The 16,835-nt window shown below is 40.8% G+C and overlaps 1 protein-coding gene across 2 annotated transcripts; it reads left to right on the plus strand.

Moving 5' to 3' along the window:
• The first annotated feature begins 6,651 nt into the window (after positions 1-6,651).
• On the plus strand, positions 6,652-16,109 carry adrb3a (adrenoceptor beta 3a). 2 transcript variants are annotated; one of them, XM_076154125.1, is made up of 3 exons: positions 6,652-7,122; positions 7,249-8,620; positions 14,826-16,109. In XM_076154125.1, the coding sequence occupies exons 2-3, from the start codon at positions 7,305-7,307 to the stop codon at positions 14,851-14,853; spliced, it is 1,344 nt and encodes a 447-aa protein (XP_076010240.1). In that variant the 5' UTR covers positions 6,652-7,122; positions 7,249-7,304; the 3' UTR covers positions 14,854-16,109. The 2 variants fall into 2 exon arrangements, with proteins under 2 accessions (XP_076010240.1, XP_076010239.1); XM_076154124.1 differs by having other exon boundaries at positions 6,652-8,620.
• Positions 16,110-16,835: the final 726 nt, after the last annotated feature.

Genomic DNA, 16,835 nt, shown 5'->3' on the forward strand with positions numbered 1-16,835 from the left:
AAAATGTGATGTACAAAAAATACAGTGAATACAAATGCTACGAACTCAGGTAATTATCGGCACTTATATGTAACCAAGTCCAATTTTAACTTGTTCCGTGATATTTTTTCAGTTTTTACTTAATACTTTTGTATTCGTGGGAACAGTTCTAGCTTTACAGTGAACTTTGATCAGACTATTTCACAATTTCATTCTTTCTTGGAAAAATAACTTGCTGGCAAAATTTTTTTCCCTCTGAGACTAATGCTTACATGTGTGTACATTTTGTTTGAAGGTATGTAAGGGCTTAAACATGTGCTGTGTGTGCATGTGTGTGTGTGTCAATTGGATATGAATAATGGAATGTGGTGGGGGGGCAGTTTCTAGGATTAAAGTGGGTATGTAGTAGTGAGGGTTGAAATGATGGTTAAAGATTAACGGCACAATCTGTGATCCAAATGCAAAAAAAGCAGGAAAGCAGAATTTCTCAAAGTTCCGATTTGGAGTCGCAAAGTTTGTAAAGTGACAACAGTTGACATTCGTGCGATCAAAACAATCAGGCATATTATTCCTATGATAGACTATAAATGGTGTAAGAGCCAGACTACTGTATAAATAGGTGCAATTAGAACCAGATAAGGATAAGGATCAAGGACATGAATGGGATAAATATGGAAAGAATCATTATCATTATCATGTGGGTGAGACGATGCTGATTCCGTAACATGAATGCAGTTTTTGCCCATTTTATCTGGCAAATCTTCGCATTCACAGTCGCACAGAAGAATGTTCAAGGGTACCTCACATGATCCCTGTTCTCACAACTGAGAAAAGGCAAAGAAACATTTTGAAAAGCCCAAGAAATGGTTTTTGGTGGGTTTTTTAATTGAGCCACTTAGTATGGGTGGCGTGGTGTACGGCACGCTACAATGACATGCCTTGAATCACTGCGCACACAAATACATGACAAACTGCTGGAAACATTTAGTTACTGCAGTGCGACCACGGTGAGGATGTAGACCAATCAAAGGGCCTCTGTACCTCACAAACAAAGACTGTTTATGCTCCTGAAGACTGACTGACAAGGTTGCCACATCTTAAGCGATTAGGTGGCGGGATTGTACAGCCAGAGAAAACGGGTGGTTCTAGTAAAAGCCTTATTAAGCAAGGCCCAAACTGTTTTCTCACGCTGGGCTGGGCTTTGACATTAGTCTGGAAAATAAGTGTCTATACCGCTCCCTCTTTGATTATACAACACACACTGTGTATTGAGGCGTGTCAGCACGTCACACTAGGTCATGTCTGCATCGTGTCTAATTTTTCACTAATATTTAGAATGCTGGAAAGGAGAGTGAGGATTCGCTCAAACCTTTTCTGGTTCTAATAGATGTAAAAGAGGAAAGAGTAGACATTTAAAATATGCTGTATCTGAATCTGCTGCTCGGGGTGGATCAGGAGAGACTGCATAGCAAGCTAGAATCTGTAATCACATTGTAAAAGACATGCAAATGGAAATATTCTTTACATCTTTTACCAATGTATTGTGTTTGCTATCTCTTTTGTTAATAGTCTCCTGCAGACACATTCAGTGATTGGAGAAATGGCAGGACTGGAGAAGTCGCAGACACACAATTCAAAGCAAAGTGCAAAGAACAAAAGAACACACATTCAAATTGCCAAAATAGATCATTTTCCTATGAGGAGCCATGTAGGACTGAAATACTGAGACACAAATGAAAACGTGACGGTGAAATGACTTATACATGCCATTGAAGTAACTTATATGTGTGCTTGTGAAATCATGTTTAAATAGTATGTATACAGTATATGTAAAAGCATTTCACGAGGAAATGTAAGAGCGTTTCAATTGTAAATATACTTAAACTGGAATTAAACGGTTTATACGAAGGCAAATCTGAAGCAAAATGTGCAGTATTATACATGGAGAGTGTGTTTCCATTATACTTGTCCATGCCTATGTGTCCCAATGGTGAGACGATAGTGGTCTCAATGAACCCAGACCGAATATCTGCCTGCTCTTTGTCTCTCATTCTGTCGTCATTTCTCGCATCAATCTGACGGAGACGATCACACCTGCAGCTGGTGGTGGATCTCACTTGGGTTGTATGCAGTCAGATTGGAGCAATTCAGGAAAAACATGAGGTGCTGGTGAGTAATTAAGGTGATTAATGTCATCTGAACTGTAGAGGGACCAGTGCAGCGTTGACATCAGCTCCCGACAGAGCCAAATGATGAGCTGAGCCTCTCTCCCTCTCCTTCTCTCTCCTTCTCTCTCTCTGGCGCCAGCACTCTGCACTCTTGCCTTCCTCGCTGTGACTGATCTGCGGGGTGATCAGAGGTAAACGGATTCTTATGAAGATGTAGAGCCGGTGCCAACCCTTGGCTCTAATTTGTTCCTCGTCTTTGAGCAATGATAGAACTCACCGAAGTCGGACCTTGTGACTGTATCGATTTTTTAATTCGTCTAGCATGTTGTTGTGGCTGTAGCCCAGCAACCCTGCGATCTTTCAACCATCTGCTCCTCAGAATATTTGTCTTTGAGGTTCGACAAGAAGCAAGGCACGGCGGGTCACTTTTATTAATTTTTTTTATTGTTTGAAATATGGAAACCTCACCAGTAATCTAGATTAGTGAGTCTATTGCTCTCAAACCTTGCAGACACAAGATGCTGCTTCCTGTAGCGTGTATGTTATTTGGACATAAGTAAGTCTTAAGTAACAAGCTGTGGCCATAATGTATCCTGTGTGGTCACTCCCAAAGAAAACACACGCAAAGCTTTTAACATTTAATTAAGGTGTTGCCTAAAGGCCAGGCGTCACACACTACGGAGGAGGATTTCACTACAGCGGCTTATTATGAGAGACAATTCCGCAAGGGTAGTTCATCCTCCACATAGATAACAAACAGTGGATGCTCTGTGTGACAGGCACACAGAGCATCCACTCTTTTATGGGATCTGCTAACTCTAAAATCAAATTTAATGTCGCTAATATTTGGTCTGTTTTTTATACGCACAGGAGCCATAGAGGGAAAGCATCTGCATCTATTCAGGGTGGTGTCGAGAGACAAATACTTAACCGCAGCAATTGCCTGGCAGTGGCCTTGGTTGTCCCTCCTGAGAGTGCTCTTTATGGGGTGTGTGGGGGGGGGGGGGGGCACAGGGCTATCAGTGCCTACACAACAGGCACCAGAATCACCAGCATATGTTTCCACTCAAGCATAATAAGTGTGATTTCCCCACGCCATGATAGCTGCAGCTTAGTCTCCAAACCACCATCCTCTCACCTCCAATGATCTCACACCATATATGCTGGCAGAGGAACTGCTATAGGCCTCAACTCCCCAAAGGATGAATATATTAGGAAAGTATGTTCTCTGGGCATCTGCTTTGACGGCACATGAGAACATTTCCACCATCCGTTTTCCTCAGACGTTTCATGCATATTAATATGTGACACATTATGTATACGTTATACTCTGCATTTTTATGGCAAAGGGCCATCTTGAGTGTTCCAGGATGTTTAAATTTGTTCAGCCTCTCCCTCCTCCGCCTCCCTCCACTGTTGATTAGTTTCTCAAGCTAATGGAGATTTTCCTGTGCAAAAAAAAAAGGAACAGACATCAAACAAACTCACAGAGGGCATTTGTAAACATCAAATACACAGAACACTACCAATGATCCACAATGTCAGTAAGGGTAAGCTGTGAAAAAAAATATTATCTGCTATTTGATCAAAATCCTCAAACATGTAGGATCATGACCATGAGGCAGATTGTGTAGTTAGATCCAATCTGGATGCTTGTTCAGATGCAGCTTGACCCTTTTTGTACTGTGTGTCTATGCTGATTCTTCTGGATCTTGTTCCACTTTTATTTGAGAGGACAAAGATATTAAATGTAGTGTCCTTCTTGAAGAGGAACAGTCGGCACTTAAGAAGATCCAAGCAACATTTTGTGAAGCCATAAATAAAAAAAAAAGAAAATCCACATCCGATGTTAAACAACTGTCCTAATAGCAGCAGCGGTGATTATGAGCTGCCAGGATGTGAACCCTTATGCTTTCACCATTGGCAGTGAATGGGAGAATGACTTTGTGGATCTTTCCAAGCATGAGAGTGTTGGTACTGGCCATATGGATTGTGCTGTGGATTGAAATGCAAGCTTGTAAAACACAGATGGCTACCATGAATCCGGCCATTGCTTTATGCTATTCGTCCTAACAGAGGATGGCAGCAGTTTCTAGAATACAAGCTGATTGGAACACATCATCGTTGGGGTTTCCATGGCGACAAAGGAAACATTCACAGGGCATAAAAGGGAAGGAGCGGATAATAAACAGGGTTTCTCTGGCCCTGTGACTGCTGTGATGATTCTGGACTCTGTAAATTGTGTGTTCTGTCTATGAGGAATGCACCTGCTCTCCAATCGCTCTCCAGAGATACACCTAATTCCACACAAAGCAGGGAACAGGTAAGAGCGCCAACAACATTTCAATGATGTACTGCTTTATTGCTGCTAGGTGTGTAATTCAAGTGCAGTGGAGGACCATGTTAATGGGATAGATATGTGCCAGTTTACATAAATGCTGTTGCTGACACACATTTAGCCTTTATAAAATAATTCAATACCTCATACGAAATCACAACATTTGCAAGACTAGCATAAGACATATCTCTCTCTCTGTCTCTGTCTGCCTCTTTCTCTCTCATTCTTGTTGCATATGTGTTATACAGAATAAATCATTGCATGCAGTACACAGTTGTCACCAACACTCCTGTATGTGTAATGCTGTGAAAGCTGCCACATTAGATTCCACTATCAGAAGCCCAGCTTGTGCCAGTTGTGGTGCCTGAACAGACTATGGCGCAGGTCCAGATCCATCAATGGCATCTTGTCACGCAAAGACAAATGAGCAGCTGTCAAACTTTCAGCTCCAGAGTTCTGACCTTCATCTAAACGCCGACAGATTGGGCCTCTTGGTCATCAAGTCTTAAAAGGGCTTCAGTGTTTTGCTTTGCAGCTTTTCCCCTCTGTGAACACTCTCACAACTTCCTCCCACATGAATGACAAAGTGGCTAAAACAAAAAGGAATCCAACTTAATCTAAAGGAGGAAACAGGCAATACAGACAATGGCCCAGTGCCAGATTCTGTTTATATACAATATACAATACATTAACTTCCACCGTGGAGGTTGTGTCTTGGCCTGTGTTGGTCAGTATGTCCATCAGTTGATCAGCAAGATTACCTGAAAATTTACAGACAGATGTTGATGAACTTCATGTGCCAAAACAGTTGGCGCTGGTCAGCCTAGTGGTGGCACTGTAATGACCACTTTTACATTTTAGCTTATAACTTCTGAGCCAAAACTCAAAATACATTTTAAAAAAGCAATTTCTTAAATGCATTAACATAATTTTCCTCAGTAAATTTGACCTGTAGTATGTCTGTATGTCTTTGTTTTGTAGTTCTCACTGTTAAGCTATAACTGGCTGCCAAATTTGAGTGGGTGTGGTAGACATGAATTCTTTGATGAATTCCATTCACATGTATTTTGCCCATCTATTGAGCCCAGTGGCTTCTCTGTTGAGCCCCTACAAAGAAGTCGAGAACAAACACGTAATCAAGTTGTGTAATCTGCCATCAATGCTCAGTGATGCCGAACAACTGATCTCATGACTGATGCCCTCTAATAAAGTTCACCTCAAAGTCATTGTGTGATAAAATAAGAATGTCCTGGCAGAATTTTGTTATGCAGCATGTGAACATGTCAAAGGAGAAATGATGATCGTTGTAGCTCTCAGTCACAATCACAGCTTAATCAAAATCATAAAAAGTGCATCACTACCCCACAAATGTCAGTTCTTATCTGTCTTAAGTATACACTTAGAGTCACAGAAGGCATCAATTATTCTATCAATGTAGGAAAACAAACCCACTGGTTGGTTGGAGCAATTGGAGCCCAGTTGTTGAGCTGACCAAATAAAGAGCTGCTCAGTGACAAAAGCAAATGTTGAGCGCAGCCCTGTGATGATATCTGAAGAGAATCGCACGGAAGGCATTTGCGTGATTGTTCTTTTTCAGTGCACTGACTTGAGTAACAGCAAGATAAGATCTATTATTTTCTTTTGGTGCGTCGAGCACTAAGTCATAGGGAGGGCATCCACTTCCTGGTTTCCACAGATGGATTTGTCTCATGCCTTGTGGTCCACTGAGACTGATCACAAACTGCATTACAAATAAACCTTTAGAAACACTGCTTAATAGAGGGTCACTCTTTGTTACACATTAATGTGCTCTCATGTGGTGTGTGTGAAATCACTCTTGACAACTAAACCTACAAAACCGCAGGCTGGACCATTTTCCTAAATGTGACATAAGAGTCAAAAAGTCAATGGTAAAATATTTCAAATCAATGAGATTAATGATAATATTAAACTTTGGCAGTGTGTGTATGAGTGTGTGTTCAACTACATCATTTTACAAACAGTGCAAAAAAGAGAATGTTTGCATGTGTGGTATTATCAGGGTTCCAATCCCTATGTGGCTTCAGTGCACAAGCAGTTTTCAACTCCTCCCCCCCCTTCAGCTGGTTGTGATGGTACACTCAGGAGAGAGAGAGAGAGAGAGAGAGAGAGAGAGAGAGAGAGAGAGAGAGAGAGAGAGAGAGAGAGAGAGAGAGAGAGAGCAAAAGAAAGAGAGGGCAGCCACTCTGGTGCACTCTGGCGGTTCTTGCTGCAGAGTTGCTGCTGCTTGATGTCCAGCAGTCCCAACTCTTGCACTGCTCATGCAAGATTCGCTGAAAAAACTGCTGTTCACTCTAATCCCAATGGACATTTTCTAATGGACAACGCCCCATATTTTTCTTTTCTAAAACTTGTTTTCATCTGAGATTTGGACATTTTACTTGGATTAACGCAGAGAGTCACAACTCCATGAGGGAGTATGTTTTACTGAGCTTTGTGGGCACCCTGGATTTGTCTGCTTAGAGAACATGTTGTTGCTTCCGTCAGATTGAGCTCTACAAACGTCTATCCAGTCTCTGACAACAAGGAAGGAACAACAATGCAGCAGCACCTGATGACGTTTGAATACTGGAATAAGCGACTCCCAGGGTGTGAACTGTAAGCAGCAACTTCAAAGTACCAAATGATTATTTTTAACAAAAGAATATTCTAGAGAACATGTTGAACGTTTGCCTTGGGCAGGTTTAAGATGCTTTTAAGGAACACAGATCGATTCTTTTGCAGTGTAAAAGTGTAAAAAAGAAATCTTCACCACCCTAACTGATCTGAGCTGGTGAATCATGGACGTCAACTTGAGCACTCCAGCATCGTATGTGATCAACGGAACAGGGTCCTACCACCCTGCGGCAGGACCCTGGAGTCTGATCATAATGGTCATCATCATACTGACCATTGTGGTGGGAAACCTGCTGGTCATCATCGCTATTGCACGCACTTCACAGCTACAAACAATGACAAACATCTTCATTATGTCGTTGGCCTGTGCTGACCTCATCATGGGGGTTCTGGTGGTGCCTCTGGGAGCCACTATTGTGGTGACAGGGAACTGGCAGCTGAGTGACACATTTTGTGAGTTCTGGACCTCCGTGGACGTCTTATGCGTGACGGCGAGCATTGAGACGCTCTGTGTGATAGCAGTGGATCGCTATATAGCCATTACTAGGCCGTTCCGACACAAGGTTCTACTCAATAAGTGGCGTGCAAGGATAATAGTTTGCTTGGTGTGGATCGTGTCCGCCTTAATTTCATTTGTACCAATTATGAAAGGGTACTGGCGCGCAGACGATGACGACTTGGCACAGCAGTGCTACGATGACCCAGCATGCTGCGACTTTGTGACCACCAGGGCCTTTGCCATTGTATCCTCCGTAGTGTCTTTTTACATCCCATTGCTCATAATGATTTTTGTTTACGCAAAGGTATTTCTAATAGCCACACGGCAGGTACAGCTCATCGATAAGAATCGTATGCGTTTCCAAAACGACTATCCAACATCGCAGGTGCACCATGGCCAAGACATCAACAGCATCCTGCCGGCAGCGTGTGTGGGCTCCAGGGACAGCAATACTTTAGCGAGGAAAAAGAGCAACAAGCGAAGGCCGTCACGGCTAATACTCGTCAAAGAACATAAGGCCCTCAAAACTTTGGGTATCATTATGGGCACTTTCACCCTGTGCTGGCTGCCTTTCTTTGTCGCCAACATTATAAATGTGTTTAACAGAGACTTTCCATCGATTACAATCTTCCGTCTGCTAAACTGGCTGGGGTATATTAACTCCGGTCTCAATCCTATCATCTACTGCAGGAGCCCAGAGTTTCGTACTGCTTTCAAGAACCTGTTGGGCTGCCCGTGGCTTTCCACCCCAAGGGTCAATAGTTTCTACAAGGAGCTGCAGACTCACTGCTCCTGCTTTTTGTGGCAGGCCGAGTCAGGCGCATTAGGCTCTTTTCACAAGTCTTCAACCAATAGGACCGAGGGCAATGAGAACCCGGCTAGTAATCAGGACGACGACAAAAGTGCAGAGCCTTCTCCTGGTCCAACACAGTCCAACGGAAGCACACCGTTCAGTGACATATCTGGACCAGAATCCAAGTTGTAAGTTCTTCTATCCCTCCTTATTCTCCTGCAATCAATTGTTTAATAGTCATTCAATTAATCATTATGAAAACACATAGGATGGAAACAATTTTATTGACAATAATTTTGATAATTGATGTACATCTGCTAGAAAAATACTTGTTGGAAACACACCAAGTATATACATCCAATTCAGATTAATCATTTGATATTAATGATAAATGATTTACTGTGAATTATATATTAAAAATAGAGCATTATAGCATCTAAGTGTGTTTATGTGAGTATGTTTAGACACTCATGATCAAGTACATATCAGGATAAAGGACCTATGTGGCTCATTAAAAAAACAGGCTTGTTTTCATTCCATCTTTTGCGTAAGTCATCAATCATCTGACATGTTATTCATAGCATGAAGCTGAAGCGTGAAGAGCCACAGTGCAGATCTTGTGTCGCGGAGAATCACACATATACTTCAGTAAAGGTCACAGAAGTGTATGGCTGATGACAGCATGCTTGTTGTGTCTGTGTGACATGCATGAGACAAACGACTACCAAGAAAATAAATGATAAAATAAATGAATAGGAAAGGGTAGGTATGCTTTTTAAAGTCGATGAAGCAACTTTGTCTTGTCTCAGTTGTATTGTTTGGTAATGTCAGCACAGTAATTCATTTTATTTGAAATTGAAATATTAACTATCAGAAACCAAATATGACACTAATACTTACATTAATAAATAAGTAATACGCCATTTGTGCAAATAACAATTACACTATACATCAAGTACAAAACAGAAGGAGTACAGTGTGTGTTCAAGCACTTTTACAATGGCTAGTGAGCATTTAAGAATGCGCCCGAAAGGTTTCCAAACGTTTTTACACTTTTTTACACTAAAAGTATAAACCTATTTTTAGACTTCAGCGTGTCGCTCCCTGTGATTAAAACAGACCGAGCAGAACAGTGAAGAAAAATAAATCATTTCTGAAAGCATTGGCTGACTTTGGCGCATTAGAATATCACAAAACTAAAACTTGAAACTTAATCTTTTGATATTCACGATTCAACAAACCTTGTAGGGTTTTCACTGGAGGGCTGCACCTGTATCTGTTACTGGAGTATGTAACCTTCAATTCATCTTTGAGTCCAGCTGATGTCAACATAACAGATGTTCACAAGATGTCCATTTCTTACAACTTTGATGCATGGAACACCATCACGAGCGCTGAGTTTACAGGGGGTAATGTGTTTTTACTAGCGCACAAAACTAACAGAATAAATGTGAGCTACCTAAAAATAGGCAAAAACAACTTATATGTGGCACTGTCAAAGCACTGACAGTATTGAAACAGGCTTATCCATTGCACCACGTGTCACCTTGTACGAGGTTTCCAAATATTAGCGTAGCTGAAGAGGTTTCCGCCTTTCAGTGGGCCTCACTTCGCCCTGCCCAACACCCCCAGCAGCAGATAAATCTTTATCATTCAGCCACAAGTCTCTCCCCAGAGGTCCAGAGGGTGTTTACAAGAGTGACGGCTTATAAGGACACGCATGTTCACACAGTGGAGCGGTTTAACTTAATATTTGATTTATTACTGCTCATAACAGCGAGAGCTCAAGCTGACAGCAGCTCTGCCACAGCAATGCTGGAAGCTCTGCAGATATAAGGCAGAATTCATCATCAAATAGGTCAAATTTGGTAAAACAGGGTAGAAGTATAGGAGGTTTGGAAAAGGTCAAGAAATACATGAAGTACAATAAGTTGGTATAAGATTATGTACTAAAGGTTTAATATTATATTTATAATTATCTAATAATGTATAAATTATAATTTGTATTACATGATTGACATTGAATGTTATATGCTTATTATCAACAAATTCATCCTAAATGTAGCAAGAAAAAAAGGGAAAAGACTTAGTAACTTAGTGCTTTTTAAAATGTTTTCAATACAAATAATTTCTGGGAAAATACAGATATAAAGGAAAACATTTAGCTGTTTTTTACAGTTTCTGTAAAAAACAGCTAAATGTTTTGAGCTACTGCCTACTGAGGGAGGCAGTAGAACCCACAATTGCTCCCCCCTGTGCGAAGGGTGGTAATGTAATGTAAGTCGCTTTGGATAAAAGCGTCTGCCAAATGATCGTAATGTAATCACACAAACAAAATTTTAAGGCAGAACACAAAGTTAAATTCAGAAAACATCAGTCAATGAATTTGTCTACAGTGACGCAACCCTAAGCCAACAGATCTTGAGAGTTACCTTGACTAACACAGTTGCCACTTTACTCTTTTACATGCCAAATCAATTGTACTGTGCTGCCAGACATTTAGAATCATCTAAAGGTATTTCATAAAAGGAGAGTAGTGTGTTCTGTGGTAAATCAGCGTGGCTTAGCTGACTCACAGGAAGTGAGAGCAGGCAGGACCACACTTTTCATGATAAAGTGACTCTGTTAGCATCGTGAGTTGGGATGTGACTGGCAAAATAGCAACTCAACACTGTGCAGTAGAAGCAATAGGGTGCACAGAGTGGACTGACCACATCAGAGGTGAGACATGCTTTGTGGCTGCTATCAGCAGTTGTTTGTTTTCTCAGAAAGTCATGCAGGCATATCCTGCGGTCCATATCAACATCCAACACACTCCTGAGCTTCTGTCACGTATGCATGTTGTTCTGAGATATTTTTCATGGATTCCCCCTGACGCCTTTTAACTGACATGTCATGATTATCAGGTGTTGGGTGAGACACTCAGCTGAGCAGTGCTTCTCTGACTTTGGTAATTCAATATCACTGTCCCACTCCCTCATTAATTCAGATTTCTTACTAAATTCCACTTGTGAATGCTGCATATGCAATACAATGGCAGGCCTATATTGTATATTGGCACAGTGATAGTACTGAAGTAATGAAACATTACTGAGATATGATGAGCACTTAACAGCACAAGATCGAGAAATTACTGAAGCTGTACAATATCTAACGGTTGGTGGTTTTGCTTTTTTCTTGCTTTGTTCTCATTTAGAATGAAAATGCATCCATTTAAACAAATCCGTAGATCCTGTACTGCCCTGAAAGCTTTGTTTTTGATTAGCCCATCAACAATGTTGCTGACAACATGCAACAAATTTGAATTTACCAGCTTATAGACCTGGTCAGAATGCCCACTAATTTCATTTATAACTCAGTGTGACTACAAGCATCAGTGATGCCTGATAGCAATGGATGGATCACTTCAGCCAGCATTCATGTGTCTGGAGTCTGAGGCGGTTGTCTTATCAGGCTTGATACAGCGGACCAATCAGAACACATGTGGCATTTTGGGAGGGGGTGTGGGGTGCATAAATAGACAGTCCCTCAAATGGCCTGTTTTTAATCAGTGCGTGCAGTAGTGCGGTAGAAGTCAATCATTGTGTTATTCAGCCATTTGTTATTGTTTGTTATTAGTACTGAAGAAGAAGAAGAAGAACACCCCTTCATTTCTATCTGAAATTATCTGAAATTATCCCAGCAATTTGAGAAATTCAGATTTCAGATCCATGCAGCATACACTCCATGCAGTTCCTACATACAGCACATGCATTTTTACACAAACAAACACTGCACTACTGCCTTGCTCAAGGGCAGTACCCTGGAGGCAAACTGGCAACTCTTCAGCTGCCAGTCCACACTTTTTGGACTCGAACCGGCTACCCTCCGGTTCCCAAGCCGAGCTCCTTATGGACTGAGCCACTGCCGCCCCAACTGCCACCCTAAAATACAACACACTACAAATAGAAGCATGGAACTTTGTATCACATTATATTATTATTCATAGTTTAAGGCTTTCTGCTTTTTTTGAATCTAGGGTGAGAACAATACTTAAGAGCAAACCTAACATACTGACACATTAAAGTCACCACCACCTTCCCATTACTCCAAGTAATTGTGTAAATAGTCTGTGGGTTAGCTGAGAAGTAAATGACTCATCAAAGTGGACACCCTGTTTATAATGTACACAGCACAGTTTATACCACAAATACCCGTGTTTTACAGGAACAGCCAAATTGCGTAATTATACCACGGCATAAATATACGGGACATCATTCGGATTCACGCCTCTCTTGGAGCTCGCCCACATTTCTTTTTTTTTAAGCGTAGCTTGTGATAATGCGACATGGAGTGAACATGACACAAAATCTAAAATGAGTACACACTGTGTTACAATAGAGATGCAGGTTGTGCCAAATTCTAATGAAAATGCATGTGCTGGAGTGAGTGTACCATTACACACACATTACACAGCCTGGTGTGTTGCTGGCATTTTTAGTAGGAGACGGTTTGCACTAATGTTTTTTCCTCCGCTGTGAACAAATTCTGAGATTTTGTTCACTCAGTGTCTCTGCCTCGTTGACTTAACTTCACACAGCAGCTTCCATCCTGTGCAATTTAGCCACTTTAAGGAGATCAGAAAAACAGGATGGCAGAGACATGTGGGAAATCTCCAACACTCCCATCCAAAGCCTGGCTGCTATCAGATCCAATCCCACAGCGCCCAAGCCTTTAAATGGAGCCGAGCAAACACTTGAGTATGTTACAACTCAGAACAGTTAAAGGCTCAGATAAAAAGAAAGCATTAAACGATTAACTATGTATTTCATTTTTCTGTATCAATTCAACAGCAGCCAATATGAAATTCATCATTGAGGTTGCATCTCGTTTGCTGCACTGAAGCAGTACGAAATTCACGCACTGAATCACTTTTTATAGCTTTATATTAAATTCAAAAGTCCTCTGTAACTCTACTTTGACACCATTTCTATAAATTCTTTGCACAGATACTTATTATGGCAAAACCAGGCAGTCCAAAAATCGCAAAATAAGAAAAACAAATCACCTAAATCGTGCTCACTGTATACTCTGGAATCAATACATCATGTCATCACCCTGACACAGGTGGCTCAGATGATGTATTGTCAATGTTTCCACTTAGATGGAGAAAAATGGAATAGAACCTTTTTATGGTTTGTGATCGAAAGAGATCTTATGACTCAAATGTCCGTGTGAGATTTAAGAGCCAAAGAAACGCATGATGGAATATTATTGCAAGAGTCTGTTTTCTTTGTACTCTACCATATCGATCAAGTCAACCCTATTTGCGTGAGACGAATTGAAAATGTGCAGGTTACATCAAAGGGTTGGTTTCTATATACACATCCATAAATTCAGGGATTTAGATTAAGACACATTGCGCATTATTCCTTGGTTATTGTTCCTATATGTGTTCATGCCTCCTGCAGGCCAGTAGTTTCATCACTCCGCACGTCTATCTGATGGAAGCCCGCCGTTGGTATAAAGGGGAAGAAAAGACGCAAAGAAGAAAAGGTTCGAAATGATGAGAAATGCAAAGTTGCTGCTCCTACTCAATTAACTTCATAAGCGAGAGCAAGCCGTGCATAGATGTTGACCTGATGTTGACCAGTCGTGAGCGGTTTTAGGTCAGAAATGTGTCCCTGTGGTTGAGAATGCATATTGTCCTTGGGGCCAACCAGAGAGCCTGATCACAAACTCTCCAGGTGTTCACTGTCAACCCGGCTTCGCTGCAGCACGACGTACGGGGAGTGAGAAAGACACACCAAGACCCCAAATCTACAAACCCTTATACACTAACAGTCCTGGCTTGTTAATGTTTTCCTGTGGAGACATGTACAGATGAGACGATAGCGTCAGAATTCCCCACCTTTGGAGAATAAAAAGTACAATTGCAATGCTGTACTAATTTACGGTGATTGGCGAGAAAATGATGATGTACACTTTACAATGTAGACTGTAAAGAAAACACAAACAAACCCTACGAGAAGCCCATAAACAACCAAGCGCTCAAGGAGGATTCTTATCAGATAGAAACTGAAATGCAGTGTAGGGTGTGACCACAGTCCAGCAACTCACACAGTAACAGTTTGTAAAAGTACCCTGATGTTCCTAGTGCGATAACTTGGCCTTTGCAATGAGATTTGGTGAAAATATACAAACAAAGTTCATAATTACACAGAGAAATAGATGACGGTTGGATTGTGACACTGTCTCCTATGTAGTTAGAGCTAAAATAACACAACATGGCAATTGTCATTCTGGAAGTTCTTTCCTTTGTTGCTACACATTCCATGTTCTTGTCAAACTTGTCAAACTTGTGAGCTTATTTCAAGAGAAACCGAAAATGCTAATAACGTCATCTGTATTCAGTTTCACATTACAGGAAAAGGACGGATGAGAACCCTCAAAATGTCAAACGAGTGACACTCCTGCAAAGGCAATGCCAGACAGCTGTGACGATGAACGGAACAGTGGCACAAGCTTCTGACCTGAGAAGTAAACAGGAAGAAGCCAACAACCAACGAGTGAGATGATAAACGGCTGGTTTGATCTGTGACTCCATGACTGATGCCCCACAGTAAAGAAGGGGGTCGGGGGGACGGACTGAAGCTGAACTTCTCTGTGTCCTCTAAATACTGTTTTTTATTGTCATACACTATGTTTCCCAATAGAACATTTGAAATGCATTCCGGTAAATATTTGGTCATAATATACACAGCTTTTTGGTTTACAAATGGCGAACAAAAGCTGTTAATGTACAGTATGTTATCCAGTAAGTTATGTATTTATGATACACTGAATCTGTAGTAAATTTGTCTAACTTAATACAACGCTGTCCTCACCGTCTAGTCTAGTAAACACTTTGGCTCAGTTAAACAGGCTCCGCATTAGAAACCGTCAGGTCTGGTCCCTGTTTTCAGTCTTAACATTTACATTTTGAGCCTGAACTCTGTGTCTTAACAAAGGTGAAATACTTATATACCCAAGAGTATACCATAGCTATACAAAAATATCCTGATTGGCTGACAGGTGTCCATTAAATTCATACATTAGGCCACCTAAACAATTGCCTGATTAACCATAAATCTACATTATATGGCCAACGGTGTATTGAATGTACCCTGAAAAGTTTTGACCAATAGTAGTGCCTGGGAAAACAACAGAACAGAACAGAACAGCCTTATATTAGTATTGTCATTATTATGCATTCTGTCACAAATTTGCAGGGCAATAGCCAAAGCTGAACTTAAAAAATTCTGCTGTTTCATGCAGTTCCACCTATTGTCAGTTGGTGAATCTGTGTAATGTGAAAATTCAAAGCTGTTTGCTTGACAAAAATTCTTTACAGGGTACCTTTAAACTGCACGTAGCCATAGCAACAGCTCTTGTACCTCACGCTTCACTGGTCAATTCGCTACTCAGGCTAACCAAAGCGTGGACTATAAGCTACCTTTTAAAATGGACAGTGTTTTAAAACAAAGCCTCCCTTCAGTACTTTTGGTATGTGACCATTGTTTAAGTGCAATAATAGATTTCAACATGTCGAGATATGGAAAATAATGGACTCATCATTCATTGTTATACTATATTGGGACATCTCATTGCTTGCATAACAACCTCTGTTGCTGTGAAAATAAATAAAATAACATGAAATCTGCAAATGTGCCTTGTGTATGTACAAACTCAAGCTGCAGCCATTCTACATCATTAGTGTACATATTCAAACATTGGCCTGAAATATACAATTTCATGAATTAACGAGGAGCATCTGGACACATCGTCGGTTTTAGACCTGACTGACAAATGTTTGGGAGGGGTCTCTGCCTGTCCTCCCTGGGGTCCAGCTACTGAGAAGGTCTCAGCTGTTACACAATGTTATGAAAGGGATTTATGAGATTATATCCTTCAAAAATAAATCAAAGTGCAGAATTGGAAACATTATACTAATAAACTCAGGCAACATTTTTATCATGCGATCACAGCCGTTGTAGAGGAGGGTTTGTGGGTGTAGACTGAGACTCGTCAAAAATGAGAACGCTGAAATAAATCATTAAACTACTTATATTACCAGTATCAAACCACATTACCGTGTTACAACTGCAATAAAATTATATTGCACAAGCTGAACTTGTGTGTAAAATTACCAAACGCAATATGAAACTCATAATTACCTGAATCTTTGACAGTCATTTTGTTTGGTGACATAAAAAGGAAAGTAAATGTAATGAATGTGCAAATGAGATAGGAAGACAAACAGGAAAATAACGATGTGTGGCTCATTGACAGAGAGTATTTATAAATGGACAAAAAAATGTGTCACTTAGTAGGATACTTTAAATCTACAATCAATGAAGTGGGCCTATTTCCAGAACTTGTGTC

This window comes from Genypterus blacodes, unplaced genomic scaffold (assembly GCF_046128005.1).
Source record: "Genypterus blacodes isolate CSIRO-AG114 ecotype Tasmania unplaced genomic scaffold, CSIRO-AGI_Gbla_v1 ptg000061l_1, whole genome shotgun sequence".
Classification (NCBI taxonomy): domain Eukaryota; kingdom Metazoa; phylum Chordata; class Actinopteri; order Ophidiiformes; family Ophidiidae; genus Genypterus; species Genypterus blacodes.

Coding starts and splice junctions, on each gene's coding strand:
- adrb3a (XM_076154124.1), top strand. CDS start 7,305: ATGGACGTCAACTTGAGCACTCCAGCATCGTATGTGATCAACGGAACA. Junction 8,621..14,825: donor TCTGGACCAGAATCCAAGTT/GTAAGTTCTTCT, acceptor ATCTGTATTCAG/TTTCACATTACAGGAAAAGG.